The sequence below is a fragment of the Mustela putorius genome, unplaced genomic scaffold (genome assembly GCF_011764305.1).
Source record: "Mustela putorius furo isolate JIRA1106 unplaced genomic scaffold, ASM1176430v1.1 tig00000508_pilon_pilon_pilon, whole genome shotgun sequence".
NCBI lineage: Eukaryota > Metazoa > Chordata > Mammalia > Carnivora > Mustelidae > Mustela > Mustela putorius.
In genome coordinates this window covers 10,304,679-10,324,257 of record NW_025421402.1, presented here as the reverse complement: position 1 = coordinate 10,324,257, position 19,579 = coordinate 10,304,679, and the positions used below count along the sequence as shown (strand labels likewise).

Here is a 19,579-nt window from a genome sequence, read left to right as displayed (position 1 = left end):
GAAAAAGCCAAAGCAAGAGACCAAATCCAAATGAAATAAAACTTAAAGCCTCACAATGACAAAACAGAGAAGACAAAAATTTCTCAAACTAAAAGTTACCTGACTTTTTACAAAAAAAAATTTTTTACAAAATTTTTTACAGTAAAAAAATTTTTTACAAAAAAAAGTTACCTGATTTTTACAAAAAAATTAACAGAAGCATATTATAGCACTTCATAAGTTTATATCTCCTGCTCTTCCATGTGATCTGAGACAAAAGATAGAAAAAGACTATGAACTTGTTCTAAATTTTAGTTTCCACCAAATATATTGCCTTGGTTTTCTGTTTCTACAAACCCAAGTAAAGACAAAGCAAGGCACAGAGAAGAAGAAAACAGAGATAAGAAGCTAGAAGAAAAAGTTTTAGAAATCTGCTACCTTTGGAACTATGGAATATAAGTTTCATAGTTGATGACAGCCATGTTTCCCTGGTTTGTAGCTCTCCCAGGCTATTATTACTTAAAGTACTCCCACGATACTTCTAGTTGCTTACTGTTTGTCTAAGCTAACTTAATACTCAAAACAAGGTGCTGACATCTGTAACCATGAAAATCCTATCTTAAAAATGGATTCCAGAACAGAAACTTTTCACCAGTTTAAATTCAAACTGAAATAACTTAACTCTGTCTAGCTTCATTATGCATTGGCACAGAAACTGGAGCTGTGTTAAGGCTGCAGTTGGAAGTGATAAATATTTCCAGCTACGAGTATCAGTAAAAAGCAGATGCCAAGAAAATCAGATTACGGTTGGCAGAAATAGTTTTTGATTTTCCACATTATTAACATCTAAACATACATTTGTATATTTGTTTAACATATTAGTTTCCAAAAATGCCTTAATTAAGAGAAAAGGAGTTTTGTGACAATTTTTTTTTAGATTTTTTTTTTTTTAAGTAATCTGTATACCCAACATGGGGTTCAAACCTACAGCCCCTAGATCAAGAATCTCATGCTCCACTGACCAAGCCAGCCAGGTGCCCCCAAACAAATATTGATAGAAAAAGAAACAGTCTGGAAGACTGGCCCAGTCCAGGCAGAGCTGTAATGTCAAGAGGAGCTCTGGAACTAAAACCTTGGGTGGCCAAATTCACGGACTTTTAGGAAGAAGTCTAAACAGAGGGTTTTAACATAAAATCAAAATGGCAAACATACTCCTGCCACAAATTCTATCTAAATCCTTATTTTCTGAGTCTAAGTTTTTGATCACTATAGAATCTCAAAAGGAACAAAAATGTCCCCACAGCACTGCCAATGCTGCAAGCTGCTTAATGATCACCTTTGACTTCCATACAGAGGAAACTGACAAGAAGTTAGCTGATTTGATCAAAGTCACAAGAACAGGCCAAGGTCACAGCCTGGTATTAAACCCACAAACCTCTTGAAATGCAGCAAGATTGGCAGATCATTAGGTTTCAGTGGGCTCAAAGCTCTTCATTTAATTAAGAATTTTAAAAAAGACATTAATAAATCAAGTCTATTTGAAAAGGACAGGGCAGACACAGGAAGAGTAGAACTTCACAGACCACATGTACCCACAGAAAGAGTAGAACTATGCTAAGAGTAGCCACTATCTCTTGACTTCAAAACGCTTACTCAGGGAGGAAGAGCATGACTTATTTTGAATATGACATTTATTATAAAATAAATGTCCAGCATGTATTGACATCAATACATGTAAAACTACACAAAAGCAAATTAGAGAAGACATGAAGTCATGAGAAGTAAGTGCCATAGCTTTGGAAAGAACAAAGCATGTCAGGCAAAGTTGATAAATTTTTCTGGGAAAATTGCATAATTAATGAAGAAACACAAAGCAAATAAGTCACTGTTGTTAACTACTTTCATGTGCAAAACACTGAGATGGCGTTATAAGAAATCTGAGAAATTAACACAACCATTTATTGAAGTTGTTCCCTAATAATTAAAAAATACTTTATTTTTTTTACAAATTGCCTCTCCTAGTTGACCTTTGAGTATCTCTGCTTTTGCATTTATGTCCTGTGTTATGGAACATATCATTCCAGTCCAACTGCAAATTACACATTAATGTTGTTACAGCATTTAGTTTTCCATTTATTTCAACCTGGGAACAAGACACGTGGTTCAGTACTTGCAAATTATGTTTGCAAAGCATAGTCAAATAGAGTCTGACATGACTACTCTCCCTTGTTGAAATGATTATAAATTATAGGGTGATAGTAAATGAAACGAGTCCAGTGTGAAGGAAGTATATCAGAGATAATATTAATCAAAGATTTCTTTAGTGTGTTCAAAAATGAAAGAAAAATGGGCCTATTAGTGAGAACTTTATTGGCAAGATGAGATCTAAGGTGATTGAAGTGAGCCTCCAGCTCACTAAAGGGATCACATACGATTTTCTTATAATCACTTAAATTATAGAAAAGAGCTGTTTGGTGTTGACTATAAGTAGATTAGAACAGAACAAGAAAAAGAAACTAGATTCTTATCTTGCTCAGTTTGCATTTTCTGAGATCACTGAATTTTACGAAGTTGCAAATATGTACTCTTACTAGAACTTACCAGGTGATTTCTTCATTTAGAAAACAAAATAAGCAAGTCTAAATTGTTTAATTCTTTCCCTCTACCTAGACATAGAGAAAAATCCTTCCAAATTTACCTTTGTTGAAGCTTTTCAAATAAACTCCATGAAATGTAGCTGAAATACTATTGGTAGCTCTACCTATAAACCCGGAGTTTGCAAGAACCCAAAAAGCAGTGAGCCTTTGTCTTAATTCTGTAACTGTTGAATGATTATGCTAATTCAATGGTCTTTCAGAGTCACTTTTAAATTCTGCTGAACCTTGTGTTTACATAGAGGATCCATTCTTCCATGATCTGTGTACACGTAAGAGGTATCTACTTGCTGAAGACCAGTTTCTCTATTCCAGACTTTTGTACGTTCCAAAGGGGTGTTGATCTGGAATACAGAAACAGGCAGAAAAAAAGATACGTGGTGATTTTGCAATAAAAGTCAACAGCATTTTTTTCTGTCCCACACATCCAGAGTTAATCACTCCTCTTACACATGCCTCTGTGATGGCACTTTTCACTTTGACTACTTGCTTAAATATATGTTTTCTACTAAAAAGCCAACTTTGAGAAAATAAAGTGTTTACTGGCAAAAAAAAAAATATATATGTTTGCCCTACTGCACTGTAAGCCCCTAAGAACAGAGATTCATTCATCTTTCTATTTGCAGTACCTGTATCTGATACATTGTAGGACTGCTATTAAAGTTTGTGAAATCCTGACTTTTTTTTAACGAAACTTATTTATTTGTTTGTTTGTTTATTTATTAATTTTAAGGGAGAGAGTGCTTACAGGGGAGGGGAAGAGAGGATAGAAGGGGCAGAGGGAGAGAGAGAGAAATTTGTTTTACACAAGCTCCAGGTTCAGCACAGAACACCAAGCAGGGCTCAATCCTCTGTCCCTGAGATCATGACCTGAGCCAAAATTAAGAGTCGGAGGCTTCACCCACTGGGCCATCCAGAGGCCCCTCAAGACATTTTGTTTTAATGAATCAAAATTTCTGTTCATGTCACTGACTTTAATGATGTAGATACATTTTTATTTTTAAGATACAATCTCATACTCATCATGCCCTTTTCCCCATAATTCCTAATGTCCACAACAAAATTTCAGCAATATTATAAAGGTTCAAAATCAGTTTAATCGATGTCAAGTTTGAAAAAGCCATATAGCAAACCATTTCCTACTAGGATTCAGGTGGCTGGAGTGACTGCAACCAGAATACAAAATCAACTCAGCAAAAATTAAAATTTTCCCCCATCAAGATTAATAGCCATAACCAGAAATGTTTTAATGAGCCAATCTCATAGACATTTTAAAATATAACACTGGGATTTTTAAGGCAGGAAAACTGTTCTGTGTGATTCTATGATGGTGGATATGTGTCATTCTACATTTGTCAAAACCCATAGAATGTACACCTTCAGAGGAAACCATAATGTAAACTAAGGACTTTGGGTGATGATGATGTGTCAATGTAGGTTCATCAGCAAATATACCACAGTGATGCGGGATGTTCATGGTGGGGAAGGCTGCGGCGAGCTGGAGAGAGTATGTGGGAACGCTCTGTACTTTCCTCTCAGTTTTCCTGTAAACCTAAATGGCTCTAAAACTAGTCTATTGATTTTTTTTTTTTAAATAACACTAAGAGCACACGAAATACTCCTTTTCTTAGGACTCCAACTTAATTACTTATGCACAATTTCACAGAGGAAATATGCAAACAAGACTGTGTTTCTGAGAGCCACTGTTTCGTCTGTTGGCTTTTATCAAACCCTCTATGGTTTCAACCAAAGTGTTATATTCAGTGAAGTTCCTATTTTATCATTTGTCTTTTTTTTTTTTAAAGATTTTATTTACTTATTTGACAGAAAAAGACACAGAGAGAGAGGGAACACAAGCAGGGGGAGTGGGAGAGAGAGAAGCAGGCTTCCCGCGGAGCAGAGAGCCCGATGTGGGGGCACAATTCCAAGACCCTGGGATCATGATCTGAGCTGAAGGCAGATGCGTAATAACTGAGCCACCCAGGCGCACCATCATTTGTCCTTTCTTAATGAATTTCACAGGGCAGCCCAACAGTGACACTGTAAGGTTCTTAGAGAATGTTCAATGACTTGCCCTGGACTCATCAGTCCTTGATGATCCAGCCCCACCAAATTTGCCTAGCTCTGGAACATGCATGCTTTGCATGTGCTAGAAAACAGCCTTTGGGAGAGCAGCTACATTATTGTGCTGTGAAGTTGGCTTCAATCGTCAATTGTGACATAGGAATTTCAGTAGAACCCCCTCTATCAGGAGTTCAGTTCCCTATTTGGGCTTGGAAGCATGCAAGGACTTGCTTGCAAAAGCTTAACTTGAAAGTCAGTATTTAGAAGTAACAAATAATGAGAAATGTAAAAGAATTATTAATAGATGAGGTGAATATTTACTGCTATCTCAGATCAGGGTTTCCTAATCTTTCCAGAATATTATTTCTGCAGACTATATTCCCTATGTAATGAGGGTTTAGTTCTCAAAAAATGTTAGGAAATTGTTTCATATTCTATCCTCCTTTTAGAGATTGACAGATGTGTGTTAACATATTAAAAGCCTTCAGAAGATCTGCCTTAACCAATTTAAGAATCTTACTTAACCTTAATTTCTCAAATTTACATGGCCCGGTAATCTTTGCTGCTTCTACTGTTGCTGCTGCTGTCCTGATATTGTTAATTCACATCCAAAGGAACTACTGTTGCAGAAACATACTCTGCACATTGTCAGCATATTTGGATCACAATAATAGCAGGCCATTAAAAATAAATGTTAAATTATGTTCTTCTAACATAATGTACAATAATCTGGAGAAACGAGAGGCTACCAGATAAACCAACATGAACGATATTGGAGATTTTAACAGAACACTAAATATAGACAAAACCACAAGTAATATACAAACAAAGGCCCTTTTGTCATCAGGTTTTAAGCCCCATCAATTTTGTTTGGGTCACTTTCAAAGTGGCTCGCCCATCTCACTAGAGATGCATCACATTATCTTTCAAACGTCAAATGATGCTGGCGCATACAGTGTAATATACATATTTGTGAATGTGTAGTAAGTGAATCTTTAAATATTATAAATCTAATTTCTTCAATTATTTTCTTATCTTGACAATAGAATCAAGATAGGAAAAGTAATACTCTCTTCTTCTTGTCAACTTTACATAATACCATGAGAAGCCTCTCTGTATAAAATTTGTTTTTGCCTTTTCAGGGACAAAAACCAAAGAGGGTCTATGTTAAACTGAACACTCTATAGATAAATGCTATAAAAGCTTACATTGCCCTAACCCTTCTACCTTCATCAGTGAGGAGTCACCTAATTAACTGGATTTAAGGTTTGTTTGGGGGGTGTTTTTTGTTTGTTTTTCATTAAATCCTTAATCCTTTTTTTTTATTTCAGTCAACTTTTAATTCTTTCTTTATTTAAATTCAATTAATTAACATATAATGTATTATTGGTTTCAGAGGTAGAGGTCAGTGACTCATCAGTCTTAGATAATACCCAGTGCTCATCACATCATGTGCCTGCCTTAATGTCCCTCACCCAGCTACCCTATCCCCCACTTCCCTCCCCTCCAACAACCATTTTTTCCCTATGACTAAGAGTCTCTTATGCTTTGTCTCCCTTTCTAATTTCATCTTGCTTTTTTTTTCTCTCTTCTCTTGGGATCCTCTGTTTTGCTTCTTAAATTCCACATATGTGAGATCATATGATAATTGTCTTTCTCTGATTTTGCTTAGTATAATACCTCTAGTTCCATCCATGTCATTGCAAATGGCAAGATTTCTTTTTTTTTTTTTTTGATGACTGAACATTATTCCATTGTGTTGTACGTGTGTGTGTATATATATGTATATATATATATATGTATACCGCATCTTTTTTATCCATTCATCTGTTGATGGAGATCTGGGTTCCTTCCATAGTTTGGCTATTGTGAAGATTGCTGCTATAGTGCAGGTACCCCTTCAGATCACTACATTTGTATCTTTGGGGTAAATACCCAGTATTGAAATTGCTGGGTCATAAGGTAGCTCTATTTTTAACTTTTTGAGGAACCTCCATGCTGTTTTCCAGAGTGGCTGCACCAGCTTGCATTCCCACCAACAGTGTAGGAGGGTTCCCCTTTCTCCACAGTCTCACCAGTGTCTGTAATTTCCTGACTTGTTAATTTTAGCATTTTGACTGGTGTGAGGTGGTATCTCATTGTGGTTTTATAAATCCTTAGTTTTTAGAAATATTTTATTTATTTATGACAGAGAGAGATAGTGAGAATGGGAACACAAGCATGGGGGAGCTACAGAGGGAGGAGCAGGCTCCCCGCTGAGCAGGGAGCCCTGTATGGGGTTGGATCCCAGAACTCTGGGATCATGATCTGAGCCAAAGGCAGACACTTAAAGACTGAGCCACCCAGGCCCCCCCCTAAATCCATCATCTTAATTAAAGCTATATTGGCTCTCTCCAGAGATACTGCCAAAATTCGGAAGACCATCACCTAACAAGTACACATTATCGGCCTATCCACATATACTCTCATTTTACCTTGAGCAGTTTTCTTTTGACACTGTGTGATTCTTTACTATCATTATGTTTACATATTATATCATATTATTGTGTTAAATCTACTTTCATATATTTATAGTTTTGTTTAATTTTCCTTTATTCTTATCTTAAGCAGTAATATACCAAAAAAATCACAATTTGCTATATTAATTATATTCTTAGTAAATACTAATATTCATGAGTCCCTTAAAGTTATTTTGTGTATCACCAGGAGAAGGTCTAGCACACACCTTGGAAAAAAAGAACATGGAAATTTCACACCATGGAAGTAGGAAATGGGAGGTGGAGTGGGGAAAAGTTAAGATAACGTCTCATTACTCTCCTCCCTATCAGATACATACACAAATAACCAAACAAAGTATTTGTTTACTTCACACTACTTTCTGAAAGAATAAAAAAAAATTATTTAAAATATTGTGATCGGGGCGCCTGCGTGGCGCTGGTTAAGCGTCTGCCTTTGGCTCAGGTCCTGATTCCAGGGTCCTGGGCATGCTCTCTGCTCAGGAGGGAGTCTGTTTTTTCCTTTCCCTCTACCCGTCCTCCTGCTCCTGCTCTCTCTCTCTCTCTCCCAAATAAAATCTTTAAATAAATCAATAAACAAATAATGAATGTTATAATCAAGGACTCTTCGAAACATTGAGGGGATACATCTCTAATATTGAGTTTCTGTGTGATACGATAAATACCCTAAATGAGATATTTTACTGAAATGTGCAATCTTCATGAAGAAACAGGGATCCCCTCCAACCCAAGACTGACGCTGCTACTACATTAGACCTGTGGTATATGTGTGTGTGCCTCGGTATGCTTAATTTTCTTTCTTTCTTTTTAATCAAGTGACCTATTCTCATTTGGTTGAGTTTCAACCACAAGACATCACTGTGTGCTTCTTTTTTTTTTCAAGATCCACGTCATAACACACCAAGAAAGAGGGAACTTCCAGTGTCTGTGGTAACATCACTTGATAAACAGACTCATTTGAACAGCAAGAGCTGGTTTGCCTTTACTATATAAAGCAGCAGAGACGTTGATGAGCAGATATTTGCCGAGTGAGGACTATGCGAGCAGCAACCATCTCCACGCCAAGGCTAGACAATATGCCAGGAATGTTCTTCTCTACTAATGCAAAGGAATTGAAAGAAACTGACCATTCACTTCTAGATGATAAAACACATAAGAAGAGGCCAAAGACTTTGTAAGTTCATTCTGTGTCTCACTTTGTGAATTTTGACTTAGATTATTTTTAGTGGCAGACGGATAGAGAATGAATAGAAGAAAATATGAGCATTTAGTTAATTCAATCAGAGAGATTAGCTGTTGCATATGTAAATATATATTAGTATATTCAGTTGATTTAAAAAATTAATCATGATAGGGCATTAAATAATGTGGAAATTTTTACAGACTTTGGCTTATAAGAATTAATTCCATCTTAATATAGAAAACTGTTGTAGCAGCTATTTTTATTATTGCCTTGTTCCTTGGAGAAGTTTATTTCATGTTCCTTGTACAAATAAAATGTATTCAAGTGAAGAAATGCAAATATTCATGTTTGTATCTTTTGTAGTGGGATGGACGTGAAGGCGTACCTGAGATCTATGATCCCACACCTGGAATCTGGAATTAAACCTTCTAAATCCAAACACATGTATGTATACTTATATGCCAAACTATCATTTTTTAAAAAGCTTATGCATTATCTCTCTATTGGAGCAAGTGATTAATACTGTGCATATTGGACCTTGTTTCTCTTAACAAACCACATGAGAGTAGACTATATTACTACCAGTGTAAATTAAGTACAAGCATGGGTGTGGATAACCTGCTATTTGCTACACTGTTAGAGAAGATGTAGATTTCTTCACATTTTATTGGCAGATATTTTCATAACTGTAGTACTTCTTTTATTTTTTTAAGATTTTATTTATTTATCTGACAGAGACAGATCACAAGTAGGCAGAGAGGCAGGCAGGAAGCAGGCTCCCTGCTGAGCAGAGAGCCCAATGCGGGGCTGGATCCCAGGACCCTGAGATCATGACCTGAGCCGAAGGCAGAGGCTTTAACCCACTGAGCCACCCAGGCGCCCCATAACTGTAGTAATTCTAAAGGAAGTTTTGTTTTCTTGTAGATAACTTTTAATAAAATATATAGAACTAGAATCTTCATTCATGGAGTTACCAAAATAGAGCAGCCATTCTGATTTCATGTGTGATCACACACACACACACACACAAAAATAGTTTACTAATTTGTGTAATTTTGTCCCTGACAGACTCTCTGTTAATGAAGTAATGCAATGGTCTCAATCTCTGGAAAAACTACTTGCAAACCAAAGTAAGTATTATTAACTATGAGATGGTTTTGGGTTTAGCTCAATACAGTAAGAGATTGAATGACTTCATTAAAATATAGCATTCTGGAAGGAAGAGCATGTGAAAAGTTGTATTTCAGTTTTCCTGTAGTCACTAAGAGCTTCAGCATATTATGCCTCATTGTAGTGTAAGGTTGATCTAGCCCTCAGTTCTGTCGCTGTCCTTCAGACAAATTTGTTGAGACAATTAGGTATTTCCATGGATCATTATAGGAGCAAAATTTAAAATTATACTGGGGTTCTCAAGTTTCAGGTTTAGTTTTTAAAAGTAAACAAAACAGCTCGACATGTGAGCTGCCATTCTGAAAGCTACCTGTAGAAAGTGTTTCTGTAGCTGGTGGTTGTAAGAAGGAAGACTCATCCCGTCAATTCACTATTTTACCATTCATTCATTCATTTACTCATTTAGCTTACTTCTATGTGGCAGGCGTTTCAGAAGTACCAAGTATTTTTAAAAAAAGGAAGAAGGAAGTTGAGAAATGCAATATATAATTGCATTTTATATAACATGATACATGATAACATAGATATGATAAAAAGAGTCTTTAAGCAGAGTCTTGTGGGGAGTTTCTGATCAGAGAAGGAAAAGAATGGAATCAGCTTGCCTTTCCCTCATCATGGGCATTGCAAGTCTCTTGGAGTAGGACCTTGCTCAGGTCTGGATGAGCAGTGTGGTCTCTATCTAAAGGATGAACTTAATCTCCTTCTCCCCACAAACACTGTTAAGAATCCTTGCTGGGGGTGGGTCAAGTAGTTCGATATGGTTCATCCCTCTTATCATCTGACTTAGTTTACAATCCAGCCAAACAAATAAAGGGTATAGAAGTGGCCCGTTTAAAAACCTCAGTAAACCATCAAATAGAATCAGGACATCAGCACATTTTTCTGGCTAATGTGCGTTGGATGGGGGAATTATATTTGTTAACATAATGAACATGATGTTAATGACCTTCATCAATGTTTGCTTCCCTAAAATACTCTACAGTCTGGCTAAGAGTTGGTATTTATAAGAAAAGAGATTGCTTTGTGATCACAAGAGCAGAATTTTAACTTAATTAGCAGATGGAAGCAAAGTGCAGTAGTCCTCACTAAGCAGCTGTGGGACTGTGGACAGACAGGTTCATCCGGTCTGAGATAAACTATCAGTGAAGGAATCTCTGAGGTCTTCCTATCTTTATGAAGTATGACACCGTTATTAGAGTTAGTCCTTTCTTACCTTTGAGCCTAGACAACACAGTAGTGATTTTCTTGCAAATTTCTTCTTTAAGGTATCCATTTATTGGCTCAATTAATTTAATTATGTCACCCCTCACCCTTTCCTTTTAGTTGGTCAAGATGTCTTTGGAAATTTCCTAAAGTCTGAGTTCAGTGAGGAGAACCTTGAGTTCTGGTTGGCTTGTGAAGACTATAAAAAAACGGAGTCTCATCTTTTGCATTGCAAAGCAGAGAAAATATATAAAGCCTTTGTGCACTCAGATGCTGCTAAACAAGTGAGTATTATCTTCATTACCATCAGTTTATGTGTAAAGGAACTTAGATGCCGAAATAGCATTCCGCAGACATAGCAAGATTAGATCTTAAGTATCATAATTTCGCTGCTCAATATTAAGGTATGTTCAATAGTTCAGTGCAATAATAATCTAATTTTCTATATCTGGAGGCAGTAGAATGAAAAGATCAATTTTGCAAAACTAGCTAACCTGACAGAGATGAGGTAAGGAGTAGCAGTGGTGTTAGCCGGAATTGCATGTCAGAATGTCCTTAATGAGTCAGCTCATTTCACCTGAGGAGAAAACACAGATCAGTGTAATACATACAGTTACAGCAGCTGAAATATTTCCAGTTAGTAGTATACCCACCTTCCAGTTCAGTATTCTTGGCTCAAGCAAAAAACAGCCACACAAAATATAAATTTTAAATAATCACGTTTTCTGATGCATGTATCACCTTATATGGATAATTAAAATTTTCATGTCTGCCTCTTTTGCATCTCCCAACCATATGATGAACCAGCTTGGAACAAAGAATTTCTTGTGAGAGTTCTTTCTACCTCCTTTACACCTAGTATAGAGCTAGTATAGAGTAGGCATTTAAAGAAAGTCGAACTGATATAAATGAGGGTTTAACCCCATTGTCTTAAGGTGTTTCAACAAACACGGTCACATCATAAAATGCAATACATTGGAAGCATGTATTAATTAGTGAATATTTCTTTCCAGATCAATATTGACTTTCACACTCGAGAAACTACAGCCAAGAAGATTAAAGCACCAACCCCCACGTGTTTTGATGAAGCCCAAAAAATTATATATACTCTTATGGAAAAGGACTCCTACCCCAGATTCCTCAAATCAAATATGTACTTGAATCTTCTGAATGAACTTCAGGCTAATAGTCTAAAGTGATCAGATCCTGGCTAGAGAGAATTTGAAGATTATATCAAGGACAGAGGAATATGCCGGTTATGGCTCCATGGGTGAACAACCTGGTCCTTTTGAGTCACTCCACAGGCCCAGGAAAAGAACAAATGACTCAAAATGGATTAACACAGAAGTTATCCAGGCTTCGGGTTGAAGGCACATAAGCAAGCTGAGACCCGAGGTACAGAAGAAGGAAGGAGATTCTGTAGTACTGTCATAAAAAACAGTGGACATATCAGAAAATCCCTCAGAACTGAGAAGGCCGGGTAACTCCAGTTACACAGAAACTGTGAATGAAGTTTTTGAAACTGATGACAACATGTTATAAGCTTCAAGGTCAACTGATATTTATGCGACATATTATTATATAGAGATTGTATTGAACGGCTGCAATCCTTTTAACTTGGATGGCTATTTGGAAAATATGTGTTTGAAACCACCATTGCTCTTATTGATGCTTGTAAGGGTTTTTGGTGTTTTATATTTTTTGTTTGTTTTTTGCTTGAAAGAGATGAAGGAAAGTACAATGTATTTAATGTAAGCTATTGCTCTTAAAACTGAGAAGTCGGAACTTATTTGTACATGAAACTATCACAGTGTCGATAATAAATGAATTTTCTATTAAAAGCAATTTCTGTTTATGTTTCTTTGCCATTTTTAGAAACTGGTATTTATGCCTCACATTTAACAAAAATTCAAACAGGGGTTTTCTACTTTCTATCATCTCTTCAAAATCTAAAACAATCACGCCACTAATCCTATATTTATGTATTATGTATATCTATTGTACAGAGTTCATTATTTTCTCTTCGCTATCACAATGCATAAAAAAGCAAACAAATAAAGCTCTCGTATAGTCGAGCTTCAAACTGATGAAAAACTGAAGAAGTCTTTAGAAAGGAGACGGAACAGTTATTTCAATAAGTAATCCAACTATCAATGGATATTTTATTGTGATTTAAAGTGTACAAAACTCAACGCTCATAGCCATCCTGTGAAAGCCGAGACTCACACTAAGTCACTAGTTTCCAAATCTAGCTATCAAAATCACTGAGGATGTTTAAGAAACAACTAGCACCACAGCAAAACCCCTCCTTTTTCAGGGCCTTATTCCAAACTGACTGAGTCAGAATCTTGAAGGAATAGAGGAAGAAAATCTACATTTTAGAAAGAAAACTCAGGTGATTCTAAAGCGAATTCAGGGCTGGGAACCCTGGGATCAAGGGACAGTCACTTCTCCAGGGATCGTACACTGTTCTCAGATGACACAATCTGAGCTCTTTCCGCTATGCGACACTGCCCCCTACCGGCCAGAATACATTTCCTAAATCACTCCCGTCTGTGACAGTCCTCGACAGGTCAAGTAAGTAGGAAAATAAGACTGCTCTGTGGAGATCACCTACAGAGCACAGAAAAATATCGTGATGATGCACATTCCGGCATAGCCTACGAATCTGTATCGTCCCATATCGTGTTGAATAATCAGCTGTCCACACGCCACAGTGAAACCCTATCGATGTTCTCAGTACAAGCTTACGCAGTCATCAGGCCCACAGCAAAGAAAGGTATGGGGCAATACTTAGATAAGATTTTAAAAGCATTATTCTTGAGTTTCCATGGGATAGAATCCAAGTTGGCCCCACCGTCAGCTTTAGTCCGTGTTTTAACGAGTCATATAATAAGACTGGATTAGAAAAAGTTCAGTTTTACAATAGTAATAATCAAGTATTTCTCTCCCTTACTTATTCCATTACTGAGTTCTGTCAATCTTCCTTTTCCCACCAGTGAGTGCAGGAGACACACCACTTACTTGTTCTCTGTTAGCAGTGCCTCGGTGGAGGCTCTCGTTGCTTGCTAATTAATTCATGTGACTTGTTTTTCCTCTGCCAGCCTCTTCTCTTCAGTCCCTCCTCTGGAAAGCCACAAACATCACCTTCGGAGACATAAATTTGACCAAGGCATTTCCCATGACATATAAAATAAGTTCAAACTTCTTCCTCTGGAATCAAAAACACTCCCAGTTAGACTTTGACGGTATAATCCCCATCTGGGTACTTTCTTACCTTCATGTCATCCTGGATTAATTGCCTTTTCTTGAATGAGCTCTGGCCTTCACTCTCTCCAGCCCTTTGGTTAATCTCTACAATCCATCTAACATGCCTTTGCCTACCTCTGTCCAGTTTTCAAAATCCAGCCAATTATTCAAGGCCTGGACAGAATGACTCTTCCACAAATGTTGTTGAAAACTTTCCACCACTATGTAGTTCTTTTCACTGTCTAATGGACATGAACTGAGTCCATATAAACACAAGACACTCTGCTTCTATTTCCAGTACTACTGTCACATTACACAGCCCAGGCCCTTCAGACGGTGAGGCATGAGAAGTGCAACTGTCCAGTACACACTCTGGTCATAAAATAAATGCTTCTGGTCTTTGTCTTGTTAAAATGCCATGTTAAAGAGCTATCCAATTTTTGGACAGATGGTCAAAACAAACATCTAAGACTCCTCTTCATAAAAAAAAAAAAAGAAGAAGAAAAAGAAGAAGAAGAACAAATTAAAAAAACTCATCATGATAGCATAGATTCAAGATACTTAAAAAATACTTGAAAAGACAATTTTTTTTTATTAGCATTTTTTACTGTGGTGTGACTCTCTTATAAGACCATTCACAGGGCACAGGGCTCAGTAGGTTAAAGCCTCTGCTTTTGGCTCAGGTCATGATCCCAGGATCCTGGAATCAAGCCCCGCATGGGGCTCTCTGCTCAGCAGGGAACCTGCTTCCCCACACTCTCTCTCTGCCTGCACCTCTGCCTACTTGTGATCTCTGTCTGTCAAAAAAAAAAAAAAAAAAAAAAAAAAACCATTCACAGTGATATGATTAGTTCTAATGACATCTACTATTTACAGAAATCTAATCCAACTGCTTCATCTGAGTCTCAGCTCATGGGTTGTTTTCTATTGTCATATTAAGGCAGTGGCAGTCAACAATATGTATGGTTTAAAACTCATTAATTAAAGGGTCACCTCAGTGGCTCAGTCAGTTGAGCATCTGTCTTCAGCTCAGGTCATGATCTGGGTCCTGGCATTAAGCCTGACATTGGGCCCCACGCTGGTTCCCTGCTCAGTGGGCAGTCTTCTCCCTCTGCTTCTTCCCCTGCTCCTGCCTTCCCTCTCTTTCTCAAATAAATAAATAAAATCTTTAAAAATAAATAAATAAAATAAGACTCACTAATTTAAAAAATGGAAACAAATATACTTTCCTGCGATTTAATTTACGTTATTTCTAATATGCGTATCACAGAAAACTTGGAATCTAAGAAGATAGAAATGAGGGTGGACATCTACCTTATGATGCTTTAATAACTTTCCCACATTTCAAGTGAAAAACGTGTAACTTCTAAGAAGTTCTTTAACTCCAAGTTTTCTTAACAAAAATAGTTATTCAAATAATAACACATTAGACATTAGATTTGTTCTTCCAGGAAAGGTATTTGCTATTGTCCTTTATTTAGTATGCATTTCTACTTGTTATAATATTTGCTAGCTGATTTTCTTCATTTTTTTCCAAAGGGAAGGTAATTAGGATGAATTTTGAAGATTAAGTAAAGCTTACCCATGGGAAAAGAGAAGTGGGGACACTTCAGTACACCGAAGAGTCTGTGAAAAGGTCAGGAAATCAGGAAAAAAAAAATTGTTCCGTAGTAAGGATTTATTTAGTGTGGCTGGAAAGAGTAAGAGGGAAAACTAAAAAGATAGTTTAGAGAATATTTTAAGAAGAGATATAGTCCACTCCAAAGAACGAATATTTTTTTATGTGGTAGGTAACCACTGAAATTTTAAGCAAAAGAGTAAGACATAGCTGTTGTTTTGGATTGTCTACTATGGGCCAGACACTATGCTACACATCACTTGCTGAGTCCACACCAAAACTCTTTGAGGTAAGCACTCTTAACCTAATTTTATCGATCAACAAATAAAGAAACAAAATTGAAAAAAAATTATCTAAGTATACATAACTAGTGAGTAGCAGAGCCAAGATTTGAATCCAAGTGTGTACATTTCCAAAGACTTTCCATTATCTCATGCTTTTTTCTGAACATGACATAGTTACTTTGTGTTAAAAGTTAATTCTAGATTTAGTGTAAAGGACACTTCTTTTTTTTTATTATGTTCAGTTAGTACATCTTTAGTTTTTGATGTAGTGTTCAATGATTCATTAGTGGCATACAACACCCAGTGCTCATCACAACACGTGCCCTCCTTACTACCCAAAGGAAGCCATCATTGAGGAACGAAAGCCAAATGTGAACCTAGTTTTATTAGCCCAGCAGGAGAGATCAGGGCCTGAACTAGGGGAGCAGTCAAAGCAATGGGAAGGAGAAGGTCAATAGACAAAACTCAGTCAGCAATGTGTTGTGACAAATAATAGAGAGCAATATAGGATACCTCTGGGTATCCTATCCTCTGTCTAGCCTGGACCCTCAAAGTTATAGCAAATTCCTTTCTGGGAGGCTTTTAGTTACAAATGTGGGTTAAATAACTTGGAAATAGAAGAGCAGAGCATTGCGGGAAGACTGAGACATATGCTTTTAAGAAGTTCCATATGCAAAATGAATTATGTAGTACTTTCAATAGATAACAGCTTATTCTTAATTAACCTACAGATGAAGCATTCCACATGTTTTCCTTCATAGCTCACTTTCATCTTGGACAAAACCGAATCTCGCAAGCCATCATCCAGGTTGAGAACAAAAACCAAGAACCAAAGAGACTCAACACATTTGCAAGCAAGTAATTGCAGTAGCGTCGAGAGCACCTTTCAAAGACCGGAGACAAAACCAAAGTCTAGGATTCAGGCCAAGAGACAGGCAAAGCGGTTATCAAATACAAACAGAAGCCGCCATGGGGATCAGGGACACTAGACAACACAGAGGGTGGTGACGAAATTGACTCCGGGGCAGAAATTCTGCCTCCTTATATGGAAATGCTGGCTGTTAACTTGATGGTGGGTCTATGTGAAGGGTGGAATGTTCCAGTGTTCACTTCTCGTCAACAGAGATAAACAAGAGGACTGGAGGCCTGCAGTTAGCTGGTCACGCTCTTGGCACGTTCTTTATTTCAATCATTCTTACCTTTACTCTTTGAAATAGGTGAAGTTATTTTTACCCATTATTTCTTGATAGAGAAAGAAAAACAGGAATTTTGTAGCTTTCAGATATTCTCTTATCTCCCCCAAACTCTCTGTTGCTATTCTAGCCAAACATGGTAAAAACGCAGTGGGTTTGGATTAAATCAGTAAAATCCATATGTTTTCTACACATCTTATCTTTTATGCTCTATTTTTTTTTTAATTTATTTGACAGAGAGACAGCGAGAGAGGGAACACAAGCAGGGGGAGTGAGAGAGGGAGAAGCAGGCTCTGCACCAAGCAGAGAGCCCTATGTGGGGCTCCATCCCAGGACCCTGGGATCACAACCCAAGCAGAAGACTGACACCTAAAAACTGAGCCACTGGGACACCCCTACGCTCTATCTTAAAACTTTCAGCTTGCATTAACTGTAAAGTCATATTGTATTCAAGCCTGTCCAGTGTTTTTTTTTAAATTTTTTATTTTTTATAAACATATATTTTTATCCCCAGGGGTACAGGTCTGTGAATCGCCAGGTCCACACACCCCACAGCACTCACCAAAGCACACACCGCACCCAATGTTGATAACCCCATGCCCCTTCTCCCAAGCCCCCTCCCCACAACAACCCTCCATTTGTTTTGTGAGATTAAGAGTCACTTATGGTTTATCTCCCTCCCATTGATTCTTCTCCTACCCACTTAAGCCCCCATGTTGCATCACCACTTCCTCATATCAGGGGGATCATATGATAGTTGTTTTTCTCCACTTGACTTATTTCACTAAGCACGATACGCTCTAGTTCCATCCATGTTGTCGCAAATGGCAAGATTTCATTTCCTTTGATGGCTGCATAGTATTCCATTGTGTATATATACCACATCTTCTGTCTGTTAATTCAGTATTTACAAATGATCCATTGTATAGGTAGAACATATTCCCATATTAAGAACTGAATAAGAGGGCACCTGGGTGGCTCAGTGGGTTAAGCCTCTGCCTTCGGCTCAGGTCATGATCTCAGGGTCCTGGGATCAAGGCCCGCATCGGGCTCTCTGCTCAGCAGGGAGCCTGCTTCCTCCTCTCTCTCTCTGCCTGCCTCTCTGCCTACTTGTGATCTCTCTCTCTCTCTGTCAAATAAATTAATTAATTAATTTTAAAAAAAGAACTGAGTAAGATACTTTCTAGAATGTTCTTTGGCACAATTTTTACTAGAATGATTATAATTCATACTATCTATGGGGCTAGTTAAAAGTGTCAAAACAGAGGGGAAGAAGCACAAAGTATTCCTCACTCAGAAGTTTTTAAAGTCAGAAATCTAGAAACCTAGGCTCAACTATAAACTTCTGGAAGAGCCTAAATTATTGCTTCCTTAATAAACTCACCAGTTAATGACACTTGCTATATGCCAGAAGCCATACCTGACGACAGGATGCACAGATAAGACAGAGCTCGCAATTACTGAAAGGCCCATGTGCTCTTGGAAGGAAAAGAACAACAACAAAAAAAAATTATAGTGAAGTAGACTAAGCATTATAAGCAGGGGGAGGGGAGAGACAACTAATATTGTATGATAGTTGATCTCCCCAGTAGCTCTTTCCAGGTCTCTGGTAAAAAGCCAAATGGAACTGGTGCCCCTTCATCTCCCTAATGGGAGAAGCCATGTGGTGCCAACTTTTTAAAAGGTCATCAAGTGCTATCACCACCTTATATAACTCCCCTAGGCAATCAAGTTACATCAAGTTTATCTCCTTTAGAAAATTCTATTATCACTAACTCTTTGGGGTACTATCTATTCCTTTCCAAAGTTTTTAATAAAAAGGCAGCAGTGAGAGTAAATTATACCTGCCTCTCCTTCAGATGCTACAAGGCTGACATGGCCTACTGATTCTTCTTGCACCAGTGGAATTCATGGGGGTTATGCCAGCTCAACAGACAGAACAGTGTGCTATGAGAACTCAGCAATGGGAGTAGTAATTCTATCCTGGAGGAAAGATATGGCTCTAGAGAAAGGATGATTGCACAACAAAATGTGGATTAAATTCAAAGTAACCCAAGTAATGTTCTGAACTGCTATGTCATTGATTAATTGCAAGCTCTGTAACTCCCAAATAAATGCAAATTTGGCATTATTGGGTTCCAAAATGGCTAGAGTATGTCTGTCCTACTAATTACTAATATTATTTACTGACTCAATATCACTTACTCAATATCATTTTACTTTAGCTGTTATTGTCCAAAAATAGTGGTTTTTTTTTTCTTTTCCATTTTAGGAGGTTGTGATAGAGATTGCCTACATATTCACCAACCTTAGGCCCTCACCCTGAGCATCAGCAAGACTACATTTCCCAGGTCCTCTGACAATGAGTAGCAAATATAGAACCTTCTATGAATGTTTCCATACAGTCAATATTTGACTGGGTATTGCTCCTCAGTAGCTATTTTACTTGAATTTGGTATTTTGCCT

The 19,579-nt window shown here is 37.4% G+C and overlaps 1 protein-coding gene and 1 long non-coding RNA gene across 2 annotated transcripts; one reads left to right on the top strand and one right to left on the bottom strand.

Moving 5' to 3' along the window:
* Nucleotides 1–1,940: 1,940 nt before the first annotated feature.
* On the bottom strand, nucleotides 1,941–14,702 carry LOC106005653. Its single transcript, XR_001179172.2, has 3 exons — nucleotides 13,794–14,702; nucleotides 11,264–11,346; nucleotides 1,941–2,977 (listed from the first exon to the last, which is right to left on the bottom strand). It is a non-coding gene; the product is annotated as an uncharacterized LOC106005653 (long non-coding RNA).
* Nucleotides 8,193–12,614, top strand: RGS1 (regulator of G protein signaling 1). The gene is made up of 5 exons (XM_004751492.3): nucleotides 8,193–8,387; nucleotides 8,760–8,840; nucleotides 9,465–9,526; nucleotides 10,890–11,053; nucleotides 11,783–12,614. Exons 1-5 carry the CDS (start codon nucleotides 8,251–8,253, stop codon nucleotides 11,966–11,968), a joined length of 630 nt encoding a protein of 209 aa, XP_004751549.1. The 5' UTR covers nucleotides 8,193–8,250; the 3' UTR covers nucleotides 11,969–12,614.
* Nucleotides 14,703–19,579: the final 4,877 nt, after the last annotated feature.

Excerpts from the sequence above, each read along its gene's own strand:
- RGS1 (XM_004751492.3), top strand. The coding sequence starts at position 8,251 with ATGCGAGCAGCAACCATCTCCACGCCAAGGCTAGACAATATGCCAGGA. Across the intron at positions 8,388-8,759 it reads AAGAAGAGGCCAAAGACTTT|TGGGATGGACGTGAAGGCGT; the intron begins GTAAGTTCATTC and ends TATCTTTTGTAG. Across the intron at positions 11,054-11,782 it reads ACTCAGATGCTGCTAAACAA|ATCAATATTGACTTTCACAC; the intron begins GTGAGTATTATC and ends ATTTCTTTCCAG.